Below are 20,765 nucleotides of genomic sequence, written 5' to 3'. Positions count from 1 at the left end.
AGCAGGAGCCCTGGAGATGGTGCTCAGAGATGAGGGAGTTACCTTGTCTGTAGCAGAAACATGTTCAGTGTGTAATGCCCACAAGTTTAGTTTTTTAAAACACTCCGTGTTTGCTCATGGAAGTAAATTAGTCTTGCAGTCTTTTTTCTTTAACCCCGTAGTTCCAATCTGTAGTGGCTCAATTAGAAGTTGAGGCAAATCATATTTTAGGAAGACATTTTTCTAATGTTTCAAATAATTATGATGAGGAACATACAGCAAGTAAAATCACACTGAAAAGCTGGAAACCCATTGCTCTTGAAACAAGTTGAGATCTTGGGAGACTGTCATGACTTTGTATGTAGGTTAATTACAGAGAACTTCCTAGGTGTGACTTTCAGCTGGCTGAGCAGGTCATGGTCTTTCCCCTGCAAGATGCAACAGTCTTCAGAATTTGGGTCTATTTGTAAGCTGAATAATGTGATCTTATACTACCAGACTTCCAAAACACAAATGTTGCCTTTCTAATGTGAAGCTTACCTTGGAGATAAAACAACTGTCGTGAGAGAACTGGCTGACCTTGAACATGTGTTTCCTATTTTAGTACAGAATGTAAATACAGAACAAACTATTTTACATAGATTTTGATGGGATTGAGATATAAGGGCTAATTTTTGTTATTTATGGAGTAAAAATTTCCTTATTTTACTGTTTAAAAAAAGTATCTAATTCAAGAGAAGGGAAAAATGTTCATCAATAAAATGTCTTTAGAAAATTGATTCTTCTTGTGCTTTCCTTTGAGCTGACAATTATTAACCACAGGAATAAACACAATAAAGGACCACTATTGCAACAGTCATTTTTGAGTGAATTTTGAAACATGAAATGACATTAAGTCTGCATAATTACCACTTTATTAAATCGTTATTTGATAAACTTTGAATTTGAAATGTTCTGTGTTGTTATTAGCTCATACATGACTTATCAGAAGTTCAGCCTGCAGGCGAAGAGGGGAGGTTCCTGAATTCTCTATCCCATTTATGCGTATTTGATGCTTAAACATTACGTAATATTCAAGTCTTTATCAACTTGGAATGAGAGATCATCATTCCCAGTTTTGTATAAAGAACTTGGCTATGGTTCCCACTTCAGCAGAAGGAATGGTGGTGTTGCCTGCAGTGGCTGCGACCGGACGCAGAGCTGCCTTCACTGCTCTGCAGCAGGGATCAATGCCGCTGCAGTTTCTGGTACCCGACCTAGCTGGCAGACTGAGCTTCTTACAATAGATTTATAATTACAGTACATTTATATATATTACTCTGATAAACATGAAAGAGATAACAACACTCCTCTAAAATGCAGAGTAAAGATGATTTTATAATCTAGCTTTTTTTTTTTGCTTTTTCTCTTTCCCCTAAGCAATATGTCAGCAAATACATAGAGAGATTAAAAAACCCCACTTGCCTTCCTTTCTGCTGTTCTGGAAAATCGGATAAAGCGAAGCGTAAGTAGGTTACTCTTCCTTTTTGTTTACCTTGTCTCAAAATAGGACTCTTTCAAAAGGGTATCAAAGCTTATAAAATGTGCACTGTTCATTCTATAGATGGTTTTAACTGTGAAAAACACCAGGTATGTAAAGTTACCCAAGTGCAGCTATGAGGTTTAAAAATATTTAATATGTTCTAAAATTAGCGCCAGCGGTAGCAAAACAACACCCCTGCTCTATGAACCAGTTTGTGTTTAAAATTCAGGAGGGGAGAGAGATCCCCTCTCCCCAGCTGTGAGATGCGGTGCTTAAGCTACAGCAGGGTCAGGCATTATTCTGCAGCCTGGGACAACGTGGGAAGCTGTGCCGGTATCAGCCCAGTGGCTCTTCCCAGCAGAGTTAAAATGCAACCCAGCGTCAGATGCAAGTTTTACAGCATTTCTGTGCATCTGCAGCGGTCATTTTCATGCATGTATAAAAAGTCAAGTATCACAGGGGGGTTTTCACTGTTACTGGTTGTGTCCTCAGAACAGCAGCACTGCACAAGCTGCAGGCTGAGCTGCGCATACACCCTCCCGGTCAACCTCCACTTCTTCCCTCTCAGCTTCTACCGATTTATGACAATGACTTGCTGAGAAATCCTGACCCTAACACAAATGTATTTGGTTATTCCCACTGTTTTATCTGCATTTCAATGGAGTACAGTAAGTTTAACAAAGGTTAGGCTACTGCTGAGGTTTCTTAGTCTCCTGAATTTGAAGCAAACATTCCCCTGCAAGAAAACCCTCTTCTCTCCTTTGACCTGCCCCTAAAGCTGTTTTATATCTACATCAGCTGAACATTCATGTGTGTCTGAGCACAGTGACGATGCCCATTTTTTCAAAAAAAAGCCTACACTGGGAAATGAAATCCAGGAAGGAATGCATGACACAAAGTATAAAATGTTATTTGTGCTTGAGGGGAATTACGGAAACTCAACATTTGCCCGTGTGATTGCGTTTTGCTGCTGTCACACCTTTTGTTTTGTACTATAGCTTGTCTGTTTGGATGAGTCCTTCAGTTTTTCTGTATCATCTTGTGCTGTTCTGTAAGAAATATTAGTAGGCAAAATGTCGAGCTTCACATGAGCTGGACTGAGTTCCTTACAATGGAAACTGTTTTCAATTGACAAGAAGGTAAGTGTAGGAAAGGCCACATTAGTAACTCAAATACTGTTAAATTTTACATTCATTTCCTGCTGGGTATAGCATTAAACTTAAAGGCAATTTTTCCCCCCAGAATGAGAATATGTAAATACATTCTTTGTTGCTTTTACAGCAAGCACTGCCACACAGCCTGTTCCTCTACTTTATTTGCTGTGGAGTTGACAGAAGTCCTGGGAAGATGAGACTGCAACCAGGTGAGGAGAGGGGATCTCTAAAGGTGCTCTGGGTGGTTCTGCAGGCACGCGATGAAATCCTGAATTGGTAGACCCTCATAGCAGATCTTATAGATGGTTGTAAATAATGGAAACCTAAAAGGAGTGCATAGCAATGAAAATAGTTTTAAAAGTTGATATATATAAATATTTCTGTTCAGTTTATAATGGGAAGGAAAAATAACCCACTCTCTTTTTTCTCTCTCTTTACAATGTAATTTTAACTCAGAGGTGCCTTTACTGGAAGACTCTACAGGGCAACTAAGAGGAACTAGGGGCAATTTTTGGAGGGTGACAGCAGAAAGAGCTGTTTTAGAGACAAAATGCTTATCCAGTATTTTTTATAAAAAAAAAACCCTTGAATTGCATATCCTCTTTTTCCTCCTGTGTACAGAATGCAGGTATTATTTGCATTCATTATTCAGGTCTAAAAGACTAAAAAGAATGAAAATGTCTAACAATTTTATTTTCCTGGCTAAAAGGTTCTTTCCCTTTTCCAAGCTGTCTTAGTCATTATGTGGTAAAATATGAGCCCGCTGCATGACTTGGAGCCATATATGTAACTAAGTGCAATTATAGGATACTTACTAGATCAAGTTTGATTTAAAGTTCACATCCTGTCAAAAGGAGCTTTTATTTTCTCATTTTTGAAAAATAATGCCACTTTGATTTTCTGTATCTGTTATAATTCTAATAATTGGAGGGATTTTAAGTATCCTTTAGTGGCATTTGGCCCCTCAGTACTGCTCATGTATGAGAGGGAATGGGATGGAAGGAAGTTTAGCTTTTCTATTACATAAACTGAGACAAAGGTTTAAAATTACAAGTAATCTTTCATAATCCCAAAGAATTAGAGGTACTTTTTAATCTCAGCCTTATTTGTGGCACTAAAGCACCGATAGCAGCACATATTACCTACTCAATGCATGTAAAAAGTTTTATTTAGGACTATGCTCCCAAATTTTATACTGAGAGAACCTCATTAATATTTGCACTGAGAGCAGTATTGCCGCAAGCTGTAATGCTGATATACTAAGAGCAAGAAAACCTTTGACCCATAGATCATGTTTGCAAGCTGACTCCTACGGTCTTCAGCCTTGTCTAGGGGAATGGGGATGTCTGGGTAGCTCCTTTGGATTATTATTTCTTTTTTCCCTGTACGTGTGTGGCTTGTTTCTTTTAATGCTGTTTAGCCTTCACCCCATTCTACTGACCATGGCAATGAGGAGCTCTAATGGTGGCCCAAGATGTAGACAGCAGTTGTTGCAGAAATGAGCAAGGTAATTAAACAGAAGTACTGTTAAGCAGTACTATTAAGGAGGTTGGGAATCACTCATAATTTGTTGTTGATTCAGTTGGGGTTTTTAAATCAAAGCACTTACTTATCGAGCATATTTTTCTGTTTCAGAATCTTGTAGACCTCAGCTGAGGTCTGAGGACCTTGCAGCTTTTGTCCGTTCAGCATCTCATTTTCCAGCTCCTGAATGGACTAGAAGAGAGCAGACCAGTTACTTGGATCACAGGGGACACTGCTGCAATACCAGCAGCTATTGAGAAGGTAAATGGCCAATGATGCCTTCGTAAAACACAGAGGGATTTCTACATGTATTAGTGTAAAGTATGTCAAAATCTTCCTTACTTTTCCTGTGCGAGCAAAGGCTTCTGCTACTCTTCTGTTGCGTCCCCCGTAGCAGGTAGTGATTAGATCAGCAACCCCGCAGCTTTCCAGAAAAGTGGCTATTGCTACTGGTCCCCTGCAGAACATCTTGGCAAAGGCCACCATTTCCATAAGGCCCAAGCGTATCACTGCTGCCTTTGTATTATCACCAAAACCCAGTCCATCGCAGAACCCAGCTCCCACTGCTACGATGTTCTACAACCAGTTCATTGTGAAATACAGAGGAGAAAAGGAAATAAAATAGTCAGACAAGATGTGCAGTGTATCAGCATGCACTGAGCTTTAAGAAAATCCCACAAATCTGTCTGCAATTTCCAATGGCCGTGAGCTTATCTTATGAAGAAGGTAGACAGCCAGTTACTGTTGAATAAAAGTAGCTGGAATACTAGAGGATTTCTTGGAAGTATCTGCCTTTATTCTCAGGGGCAAAATTCAAAGCATCTTGTTTAATATGCTGCAATCACGTAGTGTGTATGCAATTAATGTTTTGATTTTCTGCTACTTCCAAGTTGGGCTGCACTGACCTTTCTGTTTTAATTAGTTTAAATATCCCACATGGAGTCATGCCTTTCTAGGTTTTGTCTGTGGGTCTCTAACTTAGACAGGCATGGGTTCTACGTACAGATGCTGCAGGAGATCAAATCTGGGTTTCACATGTAAAAACAGTCAGTAGAATTGCCCTTTTCTACAGCTCTAAACAAATCTTTTGGGATCCTAAACATCTTCCCAATTCCTTACCATTGTCCTGCACACCCCCTTTCCACCTTCCAATTCCCAGCCCTAAATAAGTCCTTAAATAAATGAAGTTCACTGTGTATGAGTAATATGTCACCTTGTACTGCCATTGAAGTGTTTGAAGTGTTTGCACCAGACATGCATGTGCCCCAGTGACGACTTTTTATCTTTAGCAAAGGCAATGCCAAAGCAATGTTTTCAAGAAGAACAAAGATTTCCCACAAAGCAGAAACAACCCCTCTCACCTCTATGCCTGCCCCTGGTTCCAGTCTGTGGCCAAAAGCAAAATCAGGGGATATTTGAGTTTTTATTTAAAGAAAATTTTCTTTTTGTACGTAAGGTTAAACAGGACCAATTGTTTCCTAACCTCCCCCACTTCTCTGAGGAAAGGTGAATTACTGAAGTACAAATCATTGAATGTATAAAAAAGTACAAAGGATCACAAGCTGGAGTCACTTTCAGCACATTTAAAATCAAACTTTGAATGTGCTGCCTCACTGCAAATTTGGTGATTTTGTTATCATTTCTGATGCAGCCTGGGATCTCGAGGTGGGCATTGGTGGATGCCACACAGATATGCTGCCAGCACAGAGCACTGCTTCTGATGCAAACTTTCTAGCAAGTTACTACTTGAACCATGGAAATAAGTTATTAGTAGGAGTTACTATAGGTAGTAAGAATCTATTTCATGTGCTTACAGTGTGCAGACAAGAAAATACATGGACTAAATTCTGCCCTCAGCAGCAGAGGTGCCTCTGATAAAATAAAAGTAAAAATACAACTATTTGGAAATACTTTGCCAGCAGTTATATTTTTAAGTAAATTTTCCCTCCTTTACAGGTTGGAAAACTAGCACATGAACTACACATCTGTGCTCACTCAGTCAAACAGCGGTACCTCATATTAGACCCTGTGCCTTACAGAAGATTCAGGTGGGGGCAGAATTTGGCCCTAGTAAGAATATTTTGTGCTGAAATCACTCACTTTTAAGGCTCCACAGATCTCCACTGTATCAGAGTCAAGCACCACGGTAATCCTGAAATTGGGGGTCTGCATTAATTCTTTAAAGATTTCCCCATGTTTTTCGTTTTTGCAGCCTGTGGAAAGTAAGGTGACAGTGAGTTTGCAGTGTTTCAGAGTACGCACAATTAACTGAAATCCGAAATAAGGTCCCAGGGATCTCTTTAGGTTTGTTGTCCCAGTAACTGGGTGTTACTAAACAAGACATTTGTGTGACAGCAGCTCGTGGCTGCTGGGAGCCAGTGTTAAATGTACGCAAGTCACACGGCATTGACCAAGCATCACTTAACAACACTTTAAAGAGTTTCTGCCTGAGAAATCTTGTATAACTACAAACCTTGCAAAAGATGATATTTACAAATCACTTTGTATAGCACAACAATATAATTTCTGCTTTAAAAATGTAAGCAGGTGTAATTGCTAAATATTATTATGGGGTGCAAATGATTAATGCTCCCAGTTACAGGGAGATCCACAGATAATGAAGTTGCATGTTGGCACTGCTGTAACATTTTGGTAGCCAATTCTGTGGAGGTCATGTGTAATGTCATTACAGTGCTCACCCTAGGTGTTGAAAGAGAGCCCTCAGCAGTAAAGGGGCTGAGCTCTGACTTTATCCAGACAGCCCACAGCCATCTGGGGAAAGATTTATGAATGGAGTTTCACTTAATTTTTATGCAAGTAGCTCAGTTTCCTTTGGGGCATGCTCAGCAGGGCTAGTTTTACTAGCCTGGGGCATCACACTCTGGCAGCTGTGAGGTTTCTGCCCCATCTCACAGGAAATTTGGGGTTTGCGTTTCACTCTTCACAATAATTGATGCTGGGGGATACCCAGTCACTTTGAGGTGGCTGTTTCTAGGCTATGTGGCTTACCATGAGGACAAAAACAAGGGGCAAAGCTCTGCACAATCATCATCACAGCATGGCTTCAAACTGGGCCAGCAGAAGTTAAATTCTGCCCAAGGAAATAGAATCCTAGAATCATAGAATAGTTAGGGTTGGAAAGGACCTTAAGATCATCTAGTTCCAACCCCCTGACATGGGCAGGGACACCTCACACTAAGCCAGGTCACCCAAGGCTCTGTCCAACCTGGCCTTGAACACCGCATTGAATGATGGAGCATTCACAAGTTCCTTGGCAACCCATTCCAGTGCCTCACCACCCTTACTGGAAAAAATTTCCTTCTTATAGCCAATCTAAACTTCCCCTGTGTAAGTTTGAACCTGTTACGCCTTGTCCTATCACTGCAGTCCCTAATGAAGAGTCCCTTCCCAGCATCCTTGTAGGCCCCCTTCAGATACTGGAAGGCTGCTATGAGGTCTCCACGCAGCCTTCTCTTCTCCAAGCTGAACAGCCCCAACTTTCTCAGCCTATCTTCATACGGGAGGTGCTCCAGTCCCCTGATCATCCTCATGGCCCTCCTCTGGACTTGTTCCAACAGTTCCATGTCCTTTTTATGTTGAGGACACCAGAACTGCACACAATACTCCAAGTGAGGTCTCACGAGAGCAGAGTAGAGGGGCAGGATCACCTCCTTTGACCTGCTGGTCACACTCCTTTTGATGCAGCCCAGGATACGGTTGGCTTTCTGGGCTGCGAGTGCACACTGAAGCCGGCTCGTGTTTAGTTTCTCATCTAGCAACACCCCCAAGTCCTTTCTCACAGGGCTGCCATAATCTCTTCTCTGCCTGACCTGTAGCTGTGCCTGGGATTGCTTTGACCCAGGTGTAGGATAAATAAATATTGCTCAACTCCCCTAATCATGGCTAGTCCTATTTACACCAGTTGCTCTGCCCACAACAAATGCCCAGCTGGTACGGTTTTCACTATCACTGTAAAATTCGCAAGCAAAGGAGCAGTATTGCTTTTATATTCCTTTCCTAGCTATGGAGCTATGTAACTTTAATTTTGACTGACTTTAAAGATCAATGGGTTTTAAAAACTACTGTATAAACTTTCCAAATCAGGTCAGACCCAGTGTTGGGAGGATCTGAGGCTGTCTTGTCAAGCAGTCGGAATGGGAGGGAGGAACAGAATGTTACTGGGGGTTTGGTTTGGTGTTTGTTTGTTTTTTTTGAAAACAAAGAAATTTTGAAGATGGAGAAACACACTTCAGGGAGCATGAGCACATATAAGCTTCTGATTACACTTCTCTGTCTAGACTGTATAGTGTATCAACTGCTGATGTACTCAGTGTTGAGCTGTACAGACACAAAAGGTGGCTCTTGCCAACTCCTACAAAAAACAGGATTAAGCTGTAATTTTTTAATGGATTAAATTAGCTCTCAGCACTGAAACTTGCTGTTAGTTTGGATCTGATCCTGCCAGCACCAAACTCCCTGGAAATAATTCTGCCTCCCTGAATGAGCTCAACACATACTGTGCCTCTTGGGAACCACCTGGGACCCATCACATCCCTCTGCTTTCTCCAGAGGTTATCCCTGTTGCCCAGCCACAGGTGATGATGAATTGCAGCCAGCAGCTCTAATTTGCTCTTTGCAATACTTACCAATGGTGGTTTCACAGAACTTCTCATCAGCCACTTCTTTGGCTATGTTGGCCCCCATAAGCACACTGATTTCTATTTTCAGTTTCTCTCGAATGAGGTCAGATATGAGCTTCAGGCCTTCGGGACCCTCATCAATCCCCTGAATAAAAGGCAATAGTCAGAGCCAAACTGTTAGAATAAGAAAATGACAGCAGTGGAGCACTGGTAAAGCAGAAAGTGTCCTATTGCCTGCAGCTCTCTGATTTTAACTGGGTCTTGTATTTAGTGGCATTAGTCATTGACCCGAATGTTCTCGGTTTGTACTTTGATTACAGCAAACTCAAGGCAAGTTCAGGGAAAAGAAAGCAACAGTGAGGTAACCCTGCAAGAAGCCTCACATCCAGTACTGCTTTCTTTAATGTTGTATTATTCCTTTGTGTTTAATTTCTGTAGTACAGAACCAGAGTTTTAAATTAAGCCTATAACCAGTGGAGTTTTTGCAAGATCCAAGTATTAATGTGAGTGCTTCATTGGTATTACAGAGTATACTGAACTGTCTTGTTTGGGTTTGTTTTTTTAAGCTAAAGAAATAAGTAAATTTGCAGGCATTTCCTTCCTTCCCCACCTCCTCTTCTCTGTGTACTGCTTCTTGTGAGATAATTTCTATAGGGGAACAAAGTGGGGAGGGAAAGAGCTGGTATTGCAGTCTGAAAACCTGAATTACATTTCTTTCATGACAATTTTAAATTGTATATTTTCTATAATGCAATCAAAAGAAGAAGAGGTAGACTGTATTCCTATGCTTTGCCTCTGGCTTTTAGTTTGAGATTCTCTTAAAATATTAATTCCTTTTAAGATTCTCATAATCTGGTACCTCTAACCTTAAAAAGAGATTCCTCAGTTCATGCCAGATTGAAATGGTCTCAGTTCTGCAACATCATTATTGTACTGCAACATTGTACTGCAACAATGTTCTGCAACATTGCTATTGTACCATTTTACTGCTGCCAAGAACAACTTTAGCATGTACTTGGAAGAGGCACTTTGACCCAGCGCTCTTTCCAGTTAAGAGTTAATTGAGGCTGAGTATTTTTATTGGCAGCAGCACCAGCTTGTGCAGTCCTCTCTCAGTCCATTTTCACCTCCATGCTGGTCCAAGTGGGAATTTATCCAGGCTAAAGATGGCTGGCAAAGACAGATACTCTTAGCCTGGCTAGGCTGCCCCATCCTTTCCTCTCATGGGCAGCAGAAGGGTTGGCAGAGGCTGGGTAAGTTTTAACTCTTGCAGAAAGAAATGCTTGTTTTTATGCAGAGCATACAGCTGAGGGCTGGAGCTCTTATCCTTAAGTTGAAGCTATTTATTTACTCCATACAGATGGAGTCTTGTGGAGATGACAACTTACCTTGATCAGGGAAATCCCAAATGTCCCAGGCTTTATGTGGTCCGCAACCTGCTCGCAGATTCGTCCAATGAATTGGTGTGGCAGAACAAACACTAAAATATCTGCCCAACTTGTTGCTTCAACCACGTCTGGTACAGCCACCTGGGACAAGAGTGACAACCAAAATGAGCCCAGGTAGGAATCCTCATACCTCACAAGATAACAATGTGCTGAAGCCTTTGCAGATGTGTTGCAAAAATGGCCTTAATTTTAACAGCTGCTAGCTCTTCATTTGAGCAGTTACAGATCTCTTCTGAAATATCCAAAGCAGACTATTTTAGGTTTGGATTTTTAATTTTTTTTTTTTTTTTTAGAATTTATCCCAGCCCTGTGTGGATAATCTGGGGAAGACACTATAATTTCTAAACTTGCAACACCCTGGGAAGACCCTTTTCTGGTTCAGCTCCTTCAGGCAGTTCCTGAGCAACCCTATATGGTTCTTTTGGAATGAATGGTAGTACCAGGAGCACAGGGACAAACTGGGATGGTGAGACAGAGCCTCTTCTGGCAGTCTTTAGTTTCCACACGTCACCAGCTGAGATTTAGTCAGGAATAAACTATATAAAAAGCAGAGATTAGCATAATCTTTGGGCGTTATGTGTCTTTGTGTTAAATATATACTAACATTGACCAATAGTTACAAAACCCTATACAACATGCTTAATAACTAGAAAGCTGTATCTTCCTCCTAATGTTAGCATTACTCAGAACAACAATTTAAGCCAGGCTGCAAAGGCAATGGCAGGTGATTTTGAGCCTGCTATCACAAGCAGTTTACAGCTAGGGAAAACATCACTCTTGGGAGCAGCCTTGGAGCACACAGCCTTAGAGCAAGAAGATTCCTAGTGGGAGAAGCAGAACTGCTGCCAGCAAGGCTGCTTCTCCAGGGTAACAGCAAAGTGGGAGTGGGGTAAAGGCTGGTAGTGCTGTACAGGCTGTGCTCCTCTCTCCAAAATGCTGTAGAGCAATGCAAGGAAAAAATTAGTTGGGTTTGGTTGTTTTTTCCCTCAGTAAAAGATTAAGATGTGAGGGTCCCTCCAGGCTTTACTGCTGGTGAAGGCTCAGACTTTGCTGTAGAGAGGATGAGGCTGGTCTCAAGTGGTGATGACAAGCCTGCTGACCTGCTAGAAGGTTGTAAAACTAAGTGATAAGTCAATTGTACCCCAGGAGAACTGTGCCAAGTTCAAACCATAGGAGTGCAAATATGCAATCGCAGCACTAAATGCAGTACTAAATATAACCACTCTCAAAGCAAGGAGAGCCACCACGTGCAGTGTCTAAACTTCCTTTTACCACTGCAACTGTTCCAGAAATGTGGTGCTACTTTCTTTAATTCACAAAACAGGGGTGTTTGGCAAAATCCCAAACAGGCAAAACCCCTCACCTTGCTTGCTTCAGTAGCAGTAAATCATCTAAGCTGATTAATTTAATTAGATTAATTAGAATTGCATAACTCGGTGTTTTAAATGTTCATGAAAATTAAATACCTTATTATTTTTGGTGGAATTTACAGCATTATTAATTATAGCAGTGTCTTGCTAGTCTGAAATTACCCCTGAGCCAATAGCTCATTATTCAGCCCCTTGTAAGCCACAGCTGTTAGCTGTGCTGTTGATTCCTTTTTTAGAAGGGAGAGCAGTAGCTTTCCCTTTTTTTCCCAGGATATGCTGTGGGTTTGAAATAGCTCTGTGCAGACAGATCTCTGCCTGCCATCCATAGAGTTCTGTTGATTTCTGCCAGAGAGGAGGATGGTGCGTTACCAGCACCTGACAGTTGGCTGTTTGAAGTTACATGTGACACACGAGACAAGAAGTCACAAAAGTGAATTATATTCCAGTGAGTTAGGTGGCAAACCAGAGTGAAGCAGTGAATTACTTCCTTATTTTTGCCAGATGTTGTCTCCCTTACAAAATAAAAGTATTTCAGTGGTTTGCTTTTATTTTCAACTTACCACATTTTGGGGTATCTTGTATCCAGGCAGGTATTTAACATTTTCATGTTCCTGGTTGATGATTTCTGTGAGTTTTCTTCCATTGATGATCTCTTCAAATACCCATATCTTGACAGTAGGATCAAATCTGTTGGACTTCTGGACATTTTGGCCAATGATTCTTGCTATGGCTGATCCCCTTTAAAAAGAAAAAAAAAAAAACCAACAATTAACAGAAAACAAAAAGTTTTATTGTGAATTGGAAACAGAAATTCTTTAAACATAAGAACTCATAAAAAAAGCCTGTGCTATAGAGCAGTTCAGGTGCTTGCTACATTTATCAGAAGGCTTTATCTACTACCCTCCATCAAAACCCCCTCAGTTTAAAACCACAGAAAGTAGAAATAGAAAAAACAAAACTGTAACCAAGGGATCTGAAGTCCTATCAAAGATTATAGAGTTGAAGTATGACGTACCATCAACAGCAATGAAAATACAGTGCCTGCAATTAAAATCTCGCTTGATCCTTGGCTAATTATTTATTTTCTTTTTTCTGAAGATGAACAAATGTGGAACAACCCAGGTGGTAAAGCACTGCTGAGCAATCAGCCGTGACAGTCTTTGTACATCTCATCTAAAATAGGTGCATCCCACTTTCCTACCAATAACAAAACAGTTGCAATTAGGAGTTTTTATAAGAGCCAAATCCTCAGAAATTGTTCTTTTCTTAAAAATAAAAATAAAGTCTTCAGCCTGATGGTTTCTCTTTATTTATTGTTCTATTTATCGCCATAACAGGGTCTGTAATAGTTGCAGCCTGAGGATATTTTAACCATCCAGTTTACTCTTCTTCAGGCAGGCTGAGCATTTTTTAATCTCAGCGCAGACACTAAATTTATTTCCCCATCACCAGTGTAGCATTGCAAACATTCACTTATTTTCTTCGCAAGAGAGAATTAAAAACCGCACAGAAAATATTGGCAGTGTTGTTTAATGATCTTTAAATTATATGGGGAGGAGGGCTGATTACTTTTACTCCTCTGTTCCCTCTTTCCATTTTAATGCTACTTTAATCTTTTGAGTGTTGGCCATTTTACTGCCATGACTGAAGGAGGAGCTCCAGTTGCAATGCTCTTGTCCTTTGAGCCACTTATAACGCACCTGCAATGAGCAGTATGAGCAGGATTTAGCTGTGATACGTTTTCTGGGACCGGTAAAGGTCTCCAGCATATCCAAGACGAAGTCCAGGTAGGTCTGTGCTGCCAACAGTTCAAAGGGAAACCACGTTGTAACTGGCTCTCCTTGGCTCAACCACATTTTTGATATAACAGGTTTGCACAAGGGTGAATTGCTCAATAAGCAATAAAAGAGTAAGGGCTTCATCTTAATCTTTAACGATAAAGAAATACTACTGAGATCATGTTTCACTTTGCTGAGTGTTGACTACATGCTATATCCTGAGCTGCCATAATGCTTTTTTGTTTGTTTGATTAGTTGGTTTTGGCTTTGGTGGGGGTTTTTTTTGTTTGTTTGGTTTGGGGTTTGGTGTTGGTTTTGGTTTTTAAGGGATGATTGGTTTTAGTCCTTTAAAACATTTAGGGAAATGTTGTAGGGGTGAAATTTTATTGTAAGAGTTCTGCTTTTTTTTAAAAAAAAAAGACATGCAGTCATAACATACATTCATATCATTTATAAAATTACTTATTTTCTTGTTCTCTTACCCTGCTATCTACAGAGGGCACAATCAAAGCTTGAACTGAGGATTAATTGTGCTCTGCATAAGAAATATGTATTAAAGGATAAGGGTTAAGGGTTTTTTGTTTGATTGGGCTTTTGTTGTGGTTTTGATTGGTTGTTTTTTCCCCAGATAAACCTGAGATCTAAATCCATTGTCCAGCTTATGCTGGAGTTTCCAGCACCTGCGTGATGAACTGAGAACTGAAGCCTATCCATAAAACCAACTTCTCTAGCTATGACCAAGTTCATGTGATTTTCTGATGAAAGATGTACACTGCAGCTGTAACCTCTCAAATACTGAATGGAACTTTCAACTCTCAGTATATAAATCTGATCTTCTAGCAGAGCTGTCATTACCACCACACTTGGATGTTGCCACCCAAGTGTTTTCCTAGTGACAAGATATCAGTGAAGGTATCTCAGGCATAAAGGTAGCTCCATAAATAACAGTGTTTTCCTTTGGTTTCTCTTTAGATGAATGAGGATTTGGGGCAGAAAGGATTTAATGCTTAAAAGGCATTGATCGGTCACCACAAACCCCTCAAACAGTTCAAAACATGATGCTCTGTTTTAGTTACTCCATTTAAAATTCAGTCACCAGCCTTGGGAAGAAGAATTGCTTTGCCTATGAAGGTGGTGTTTGGTAGACTACACAGGCTTGGCGGAAGAGGGTTGCTTATGCAAACAAGGATGATAATGTATAGCATGGTTTTATTTTCTCCAAAACTCAATTTAGTGAAGACTAATAGAAAGCAGAGAACTCCACTTAGATAATTTTTTTTAAGTAAGTAAAAACTGCCCATCAGGGCTTTTTTCCTAATTATGTTAATTTGTGTTGGAAGTGATTTACATATTGCTAAGAAAATAAAAGTTTTTAAATTTTAATATTTTAAATAAAAAGATTTTCTATCAGTATAATAAGAAAGCTTTGATATAGAATAACTCAAATAAGACCTGTTATTTACATAGGTGAATATGAAAGCGATTGAGACATACCTCAGGTCTGGTAAAGAATAAAGGTTAATGGACCTTGCAAAGCAGCTAATCCATTAAACACTTTAGAGTATATTAGGAACTTATGCTGTTCTTAATGGTTTTTCTGAGGAGGTCTTAAAGACCTCAACGGTTGCAGGTCTCTTCCCTTCCCCAACCAGCCCATCTCAGGTCTTTGCTATCCTCAACATTAGGAAGATCATCCTCACATTTAAGCTAAGTCTTTCTTACCACAGTTTAAGCCCATTTCTAGACTAGAAGGGTGGAATATTGTTTTTCTCCTTCAGATATTTGAAGACGATCATGTCTTCTTCCAGTCTCTTTCTTAGGCAACCACCTCAAGTTTTTTAAATTATAGTATTGCTCAGGTTGGAAGGGACCATCAGAGGTTTCCAAAGTGGGAACAACAGTGAGTACAGATGGGTTACCCAAGGCTTTATTCAATCAAGTCTTGAAAACTCTCCAAGAACCACCTCCTCTCTGGGCAACCTGCCCCAATGCTTTATTATTCTCCAAGAGTTGTTTTTATCTCCTCTCTTCATACATTGAGTCAGAACCTCCTCTGGTTCAATTTATGACTGCTGCCTCTTGTTCTCCTTGCACGCACCTCCACAAAAAGCCTGGCCATCTGTCCATGTTGAAGACAAGAACCTAGCTGAAGCTGGAGCTTTGCTAGAGAATCTGCAGTCCGAGCAAATCTGAGAAGCTTGGGAGAGATTTTGGATTCTGAAAGGCCAGTCAGTGAACTATACTTCTATTTTTAAAAACGGGTAACTGAACCATGGTTAATGTAAACACATACCCTCCTGCACCTGGCTGGCAACTGCAAAATGCAGTGCAGTACTTTGTTTAACCATACCACTCATGAGCCTCCCGGCAGTGTTGACTTCGGAAGTCCCAGTGACCTGCTGAACTTCTGCAGCTGACAGGAGCTATTGCAACATGCTGCATTGTCAGCCTCTTTTCTGAGCTGCAGGGAAGACTCAAGAGCAGTGATCTGAACTGTCACCCAAATATTCAGGAGGAACATAAAAAGAAAAATGTTTGCCAAAGGTAAACATGGCTTTTCTATGTTGTGTTAATACAATCTGTTCTGCCGCAGAGCCTATGAATAGATGTGATTTGAACATTTGAGCACAATGCTTATCTCCTCCCCAAGGATTTACAGGCTATGTATATGACAGGAAGCAAGAGATGGGCCCAGGCAGACAGGCAGCATGAGTAAGTACACAGTATTGAATGGGCTGGGGTCTCTGTATGTCTACGGCATAACCCTTTTCAAGTTTGTAGGTACCTGTGAAAAAGGCGAACTTCCTCCTTTCTCGATTATGGCTTCTGAAAGGAGACAACCAAAAGGTTTTGAAGAATATCTTACAGCAAGGGGACAGCTTGGGAAAGGCAGGGGGTGCTTGCTTGAGAATGCAGTAAGAAAACAGTGAAGGCTGTCACTATGGACTGACCAAAGGTAAAAGCTGACTCCCAGGGGTACAGCCATGGGCTTGGAAGTGACAATGAGCTGCCTGCACAGGCTTGGATGTCTGTGGTTAAGTTAAGGTGAAGGAAGAGAGGGCAGGGATGCAAGCCCTGGAATGACATGCTAAATGCAGCAGTCAGAAAAAAGCTTGTACAGAAGTCATGGGGCAGGACTGTATCTGTCAGGGCCAGAGAAAGGCAGATGCGTGATGATGAGTTCCCAAAGAAGACTTAGCTGTGCAGTTACGTGTCAAGGGCTGTGTCTGAGAGATGTCATGCACAAAGAGACTGTGATCAGAAAGAGCATGCATGTGGGAGCTTGGAAAGCAACGGACTGGTTTTGCAAGGCAGGAAGGCAAAGAGCTGTACTTAGGTATGCTGTGTTTTCAGCAGTTCACAAGCAACTACTCCCACACCTATTGATTTTTTTTTTTGTGTTTGCTTCCATTTAGCTGTCACATATTTTAAAAATTTGAAGAGGCTTTCTTGCCTGGTACAAAAACAATCCACAGAGCTACCTGAAGGCTGGGTTTGCTGATCCCAAGTGCATGCACATACATGTTGGTCTGTTTGTTTGTACTCAGTTTACATAAACTGTAAGAGAAGTAAGATGCAAAGTCCGGTGTGCACTGCCTTCACTGGGGTCTGACTCAAGGAGCTCTGGAGCTTCTGTCCAGGCTAGAAGGGACTGAGCAGTAGCAAACATATTCTTATGAATGTAGATAAGGATAAATGGGGTACCTGAACGCAAGGCTTATACAGGGCTGCATCTGCACCGAGATGGAAAATGACATGCTGAGGGGCATGCAAGTAAGAGATGCCAATAAGTCATGGCTTTAAATGGAGCCTGTGCCCTAGTTCTTTCAAAGGAACACTAACAGCATCACTACTGAATGCTTAAATTTGAACCACCTGGGCCCAGTCACCAGCACACACAGCCGCAGAGGCACAGCTCTGCTCCTCCTGTGAATCTCTAGCCTGTCATCAGGCTTTAAATGGCTTACACAGCCCAGCGATGCAGGAGCCCCATGTTTTTCATGCTCTCACTGCCTGGTGCATCTCCCAGGGGCGGCTGCCCCTGCTCAGAGAGCCCGGGAGGCTGAGGCACGACACGGTCAGCACCGGGGCCGCGGTTTCAGGACCATGGAGACCCCCGGCTGCCCCCAGCCCCGCCGCTCTCAGCACCGGACCTGTTGCGAGGCACTCAGCAGTGGTGAGGGGAGCCGGCCCGCGGTGTGGTACGGCCCGGCTGTCCCGGTGTGCGCCCGCTGCGGGGATTGGGGGAGGACGACGAGGAGGTGGGAAAAAGGAAAGAAATGGGAGTAAAGGGAGCAGTGGGGAATGGAGGAGAGCAGGGAAGAGGTGGGGGGACTCGGGGTCCCCCGCGCTGCGGCACTCACCAGTTCCCCGAGCCGACGATGCAGACGCGGAGCGGCGACATGCTGCGGGCTGCCCTGCCGCCCGGCGCTGCTGCCGGCGGCTCGGCTCGGCTCGGCCCGGGCCCGGCCCGGCCCGCCTGCCAGCACCGCCCTTCCCGGCCCGGCCCCCGGCGCCTGCGGGAGGGACGGGCGCGAGAGGGCGGCAGCGCCGGGGAGCAGTGCTGGTACTGCCCCCCTACTCCGCCTGCGCCTCTGTTGCCCCTAGGGGCTGCCCTGCTATTTAGTGCCTTGGAGAGGGAACCGGGAAATCAGCGCCTTCTCCGACATTCACAGGATTGAGGACCTGCGTGGGGAGGGCAGGGCAGGGCAGCCCGGCACTTCTCGTGGTGTGAGACTTTCCCACCCATCGGCAGCCCAGGGGGGTTCTGTAGGGTGGGTAAGGTGGCAGAGATTGGGAAGGATAAAAGCCGGGCCCTTAGGGGCAGGGAGAAATATCTGGAGGTCCCATGTTCTGCCAGACGGCTGCATCATGGCTTAAATGCTTCTGATAGATGAGGAGCACACAAGGGAAAGGTTATGAGTGCATCTGCAGAGACAATTTCAGCTGATAAATTATGGGTTATATCACAACTTTCAATATGGGGCATCTCGTAAAATTTATCTGCAAGAAAGAAGGAAATAGAGTGTTTTTCCTTTTCCCCAACATGGTCTAATCATGCATAAAACCCTACAAATTATCGCATTTTACCTCACAACTCTCCACTGACCCCAAGTCCTCTTCAAAGCAGCCTTTCTCTCTCATTTTTGAGCCAGAGCTGCATTTGCTACCTCCCCTGCACTCCTGTGCCTGTGCTCCCCCTTCCTCTCAACCTGCCATGCTCCAGCTCCCTTCCCCTACCGGAGGCTGTAGGCTCAGCAGTGACCGCATCTGCTCCCTTTGCACCAAAGCTTGGCTCAGTGGGTTTCTGGCTGCGTGTGACAAGGACACCCGACCCCATGATTCATAGATGGACGCTGGCTGCCAGCATTTCAGAAGCCCGTGGGTGTTTCTGGAAGTACACATATGTTCAGCTCGCCTGCTGTGAGCTTCATCGGCTTAGCTATTTGGTATGTCCTGATGGTGGTGAGAGTGCTTGGAGACATAACAAACTAGGGCAAAATCCTACAAAATACCTTGACAAAATGACGAGCACTGGTTGCTGAAAAGGAAGGTGTAGCTGGGCCCCTGGCCTTATATGAAACCTGATGAGGAGCTCAGTGAGAAGCAGCATTGCCCACATATACAGTTTCAGCACAGGCAATTGCACAAGAGCCTTTCTGTGGTTCCAGAGCCATTTCCACCAGTTTCCTACTTGTTCATCATTATTTGCTCTTTCCCTTGCTCTGTTGCTCCTCTGTGCCTCTTAGCTCTATTTTCTTTTTAACTTATTCTCCTTCCATGAAGGAGACGTACTGCGGAGGTGAGGAGGAGCCATCATCCTTTTTGCCCTGCTCAGTCCCTGAAACATCTCTGCTTGTTGTTGTTCTGTTCTGGTGAGTCCCCAGGCCTCAAGTAAAGGACACACTCAGTGAAGTAATGGCTTCCACAGCCAATGCAAAAAACAGGTGTCCCTAGTCTATATAGTATTGCAAACTGTAATGTTTTCATCTAAATTTATGTGGAAGCTTTAAATTACAAAGGGGAACTATATCAGTTTTGGTGGCCTCTGGACTGATGGCTGTATGTGTCCTCCACACTGAGGTTGCACTAACCATTTAGTCAGTGCACAGAAGCTGGCAGGGGTAAGACTGGCAGCGGATGAGCAGGCATATGGATACAGCAGCACGTGTAAAGAGCAGATGATGCAGCCCAGGTCTGAGAGCACACATTAGCTTATACATCTTCCACTAATTGGCCATGGAAGTAGATAACTTGCGGTAATGCTGAACTGCCCTCTGGATTTGTGCACTCACTACTCCATGGAGATGGATAGGAAACCATTCATGCACAAAAGACTATTCCGGGCAGTCTGCAGGCAGTTTTACTTGACAAGTTTTAATATCAAGGCTGTTTCAGTGGCAGGGTTGGGTGGGGACACAGAATGGCCCCAAGAAATGGGTCCTTTGTCAGATACCAGAGCCATACTGGGGGGATGTTGACAACTGTTGTTTTATCAGGCAAGGAGAGGGATCTGCCCTTTCCCACAAAGCCACAATGTTTGCTTTTCACATTAGCCCATGAGCACTACCTCTCATGTGTGAGTCATTAGTACATAACAGGCATAAAAGCTAGGTCTGCTTATTAGGGAGGATAAAGACAACCCTCTGAAGGCCACCCCCACCCAAGCTCACCTGACTGCCCGCACCTATCGGTCACACCTGTGTCAGTAGCCGGAGATTACACAGCCGAACAGTTTTCCTCTGCCTAACAGCTGCTGCAAACAGAAAAACCTCAGTGTCAGTGCCGCAAAGCCAGGGCAGCCCATGGGCACTTTTTTCCAACCCCAGGTGTGGATCTTTCTGTAACAGCAATGCAGTCTTTGAACACCCTGAAAAATGCAGCCGAGAAATGTCAAACTTGGCAGGCCAGGGATGGACAGGGAAGAGAGATGGGGCTGGGTGTTCTGTAGAGAGGGATTTGAGGGCAAAGTAAAGAGCAGTATGCTCTCTCCTAAGGTATAGATACAGCTATTGCATGCTTTGCTTCCTTGGCCACTGGTTGGTGGTATTTGCATGCTCTATACAATTGAGTATGGGATAGGGTTAATCCTTTGTTCTCCTTCCCCAGGTGAGCTAGAGTTTTTGGCCTAGTTCTTGATGCCAGCCTCATCATATTGCATCTTAATATTGGTTAGGTTTTTTGCCCCTTCTTCTAAGGAGAAGCTGTTTGAGACCATTACTTCTCTCACAGTGAGAGCCCTTTTCCCTATTTCATATCCAATTTATGCCCACCTGCTCTAGCACAAGTGCTGTCTATAGATATGAATGATTCTTCTCCCTGGTGGTTATTTTCCTGCTCTGCCTGCCT

General features: G+C 42.9%; 1 protein-coding gene across 1 annotated transcript; it reads right to left on the bottom strand.

Moving 5' to 3' along the window:
• Nucleotides 1–875: 875 nt before the first annotated feature.
• On the bottom strand, nt 876–20,157 carry LOC133281114 (glycerol-3-phosphate dehydrogenase 1-like protein). Its single transcript, XM_061476359.1, has 9 exons — nt 20,090–20,157; nt 17,780–17,932; nt 12,198–12,375; nt 10,208–10,348; nt 8,826–8,964; nt 6,280–6,392; nt 4,522–4,755; nt 4,265–4,371; nt 876–2,978 (listed from the first exon to the last, which is right to left on the bottom strand). The coding sequence occupies exons 2-9, from the start codon at nt 17,818–17,820 to the stop codon at nt 2,882–2,884; spliced, it is 1,050 nt and encodes a 349-aa protein (XP_061332343.1). The 5' UTR covers nt 17,821–17,932; nt 20,090–20,157; the 3' UTR covers nt 876–2,881.
• Between the last annotated feature and the right edge of the window lie 608 nt (nt 20,158–20,765).

This window comes from Pezoporus flaviventris, unplaced genomic scaffold, assembly GCF_033815535.1.
Source record: "Pezoporus flaviventris isolate CSIRO_AGI_PZ_B2104156 unplaced genomic scaffold, CSIRO_AGI_Pfla_v1 ptg000001l, whole genome shotgun sequence".
NCBI classification, from domain to species: domain Eukaryota; kingdom Metazoa; phylum Chordata; class Aves; order Psittaciformes; family Psittacidae; genus Pezoporus; species Pezoporus flaviventris.
The sequence above is the reverse complement of the archived record's forward strand: the minus strand, read 5'-3'. Positions and strand labels throughout refer to the sequence as shown.

What these genes read in the sequence shown, in the direction of transcription:
- LOC133281114 (XM_061476359.1), bottom strand. Translation starts at nt 17,820, where the DNA reads ATGTCGCCGCTCCGCGTCTGCATCGTCGGCTCGGGGAACTG. An exon ending in ACAAGATACCCCAAAATGTG is followed by an intron (nt 10,349 to 12,197) that starts GTAAGTTGAAAA and finishes CTCTTGTCCCAG; the next exon opens with GTGGCTGTACCAGACGTGGT. An exon ending in TTGGGATTTCCCTGATCAAG is followed by an intron (nt 8,965 to 10,207) that starts GTAAGTTGTCAT and finishes CCTTTTATTCAG; the next exon opens with GGGATTGATGAGGGTCCCGA.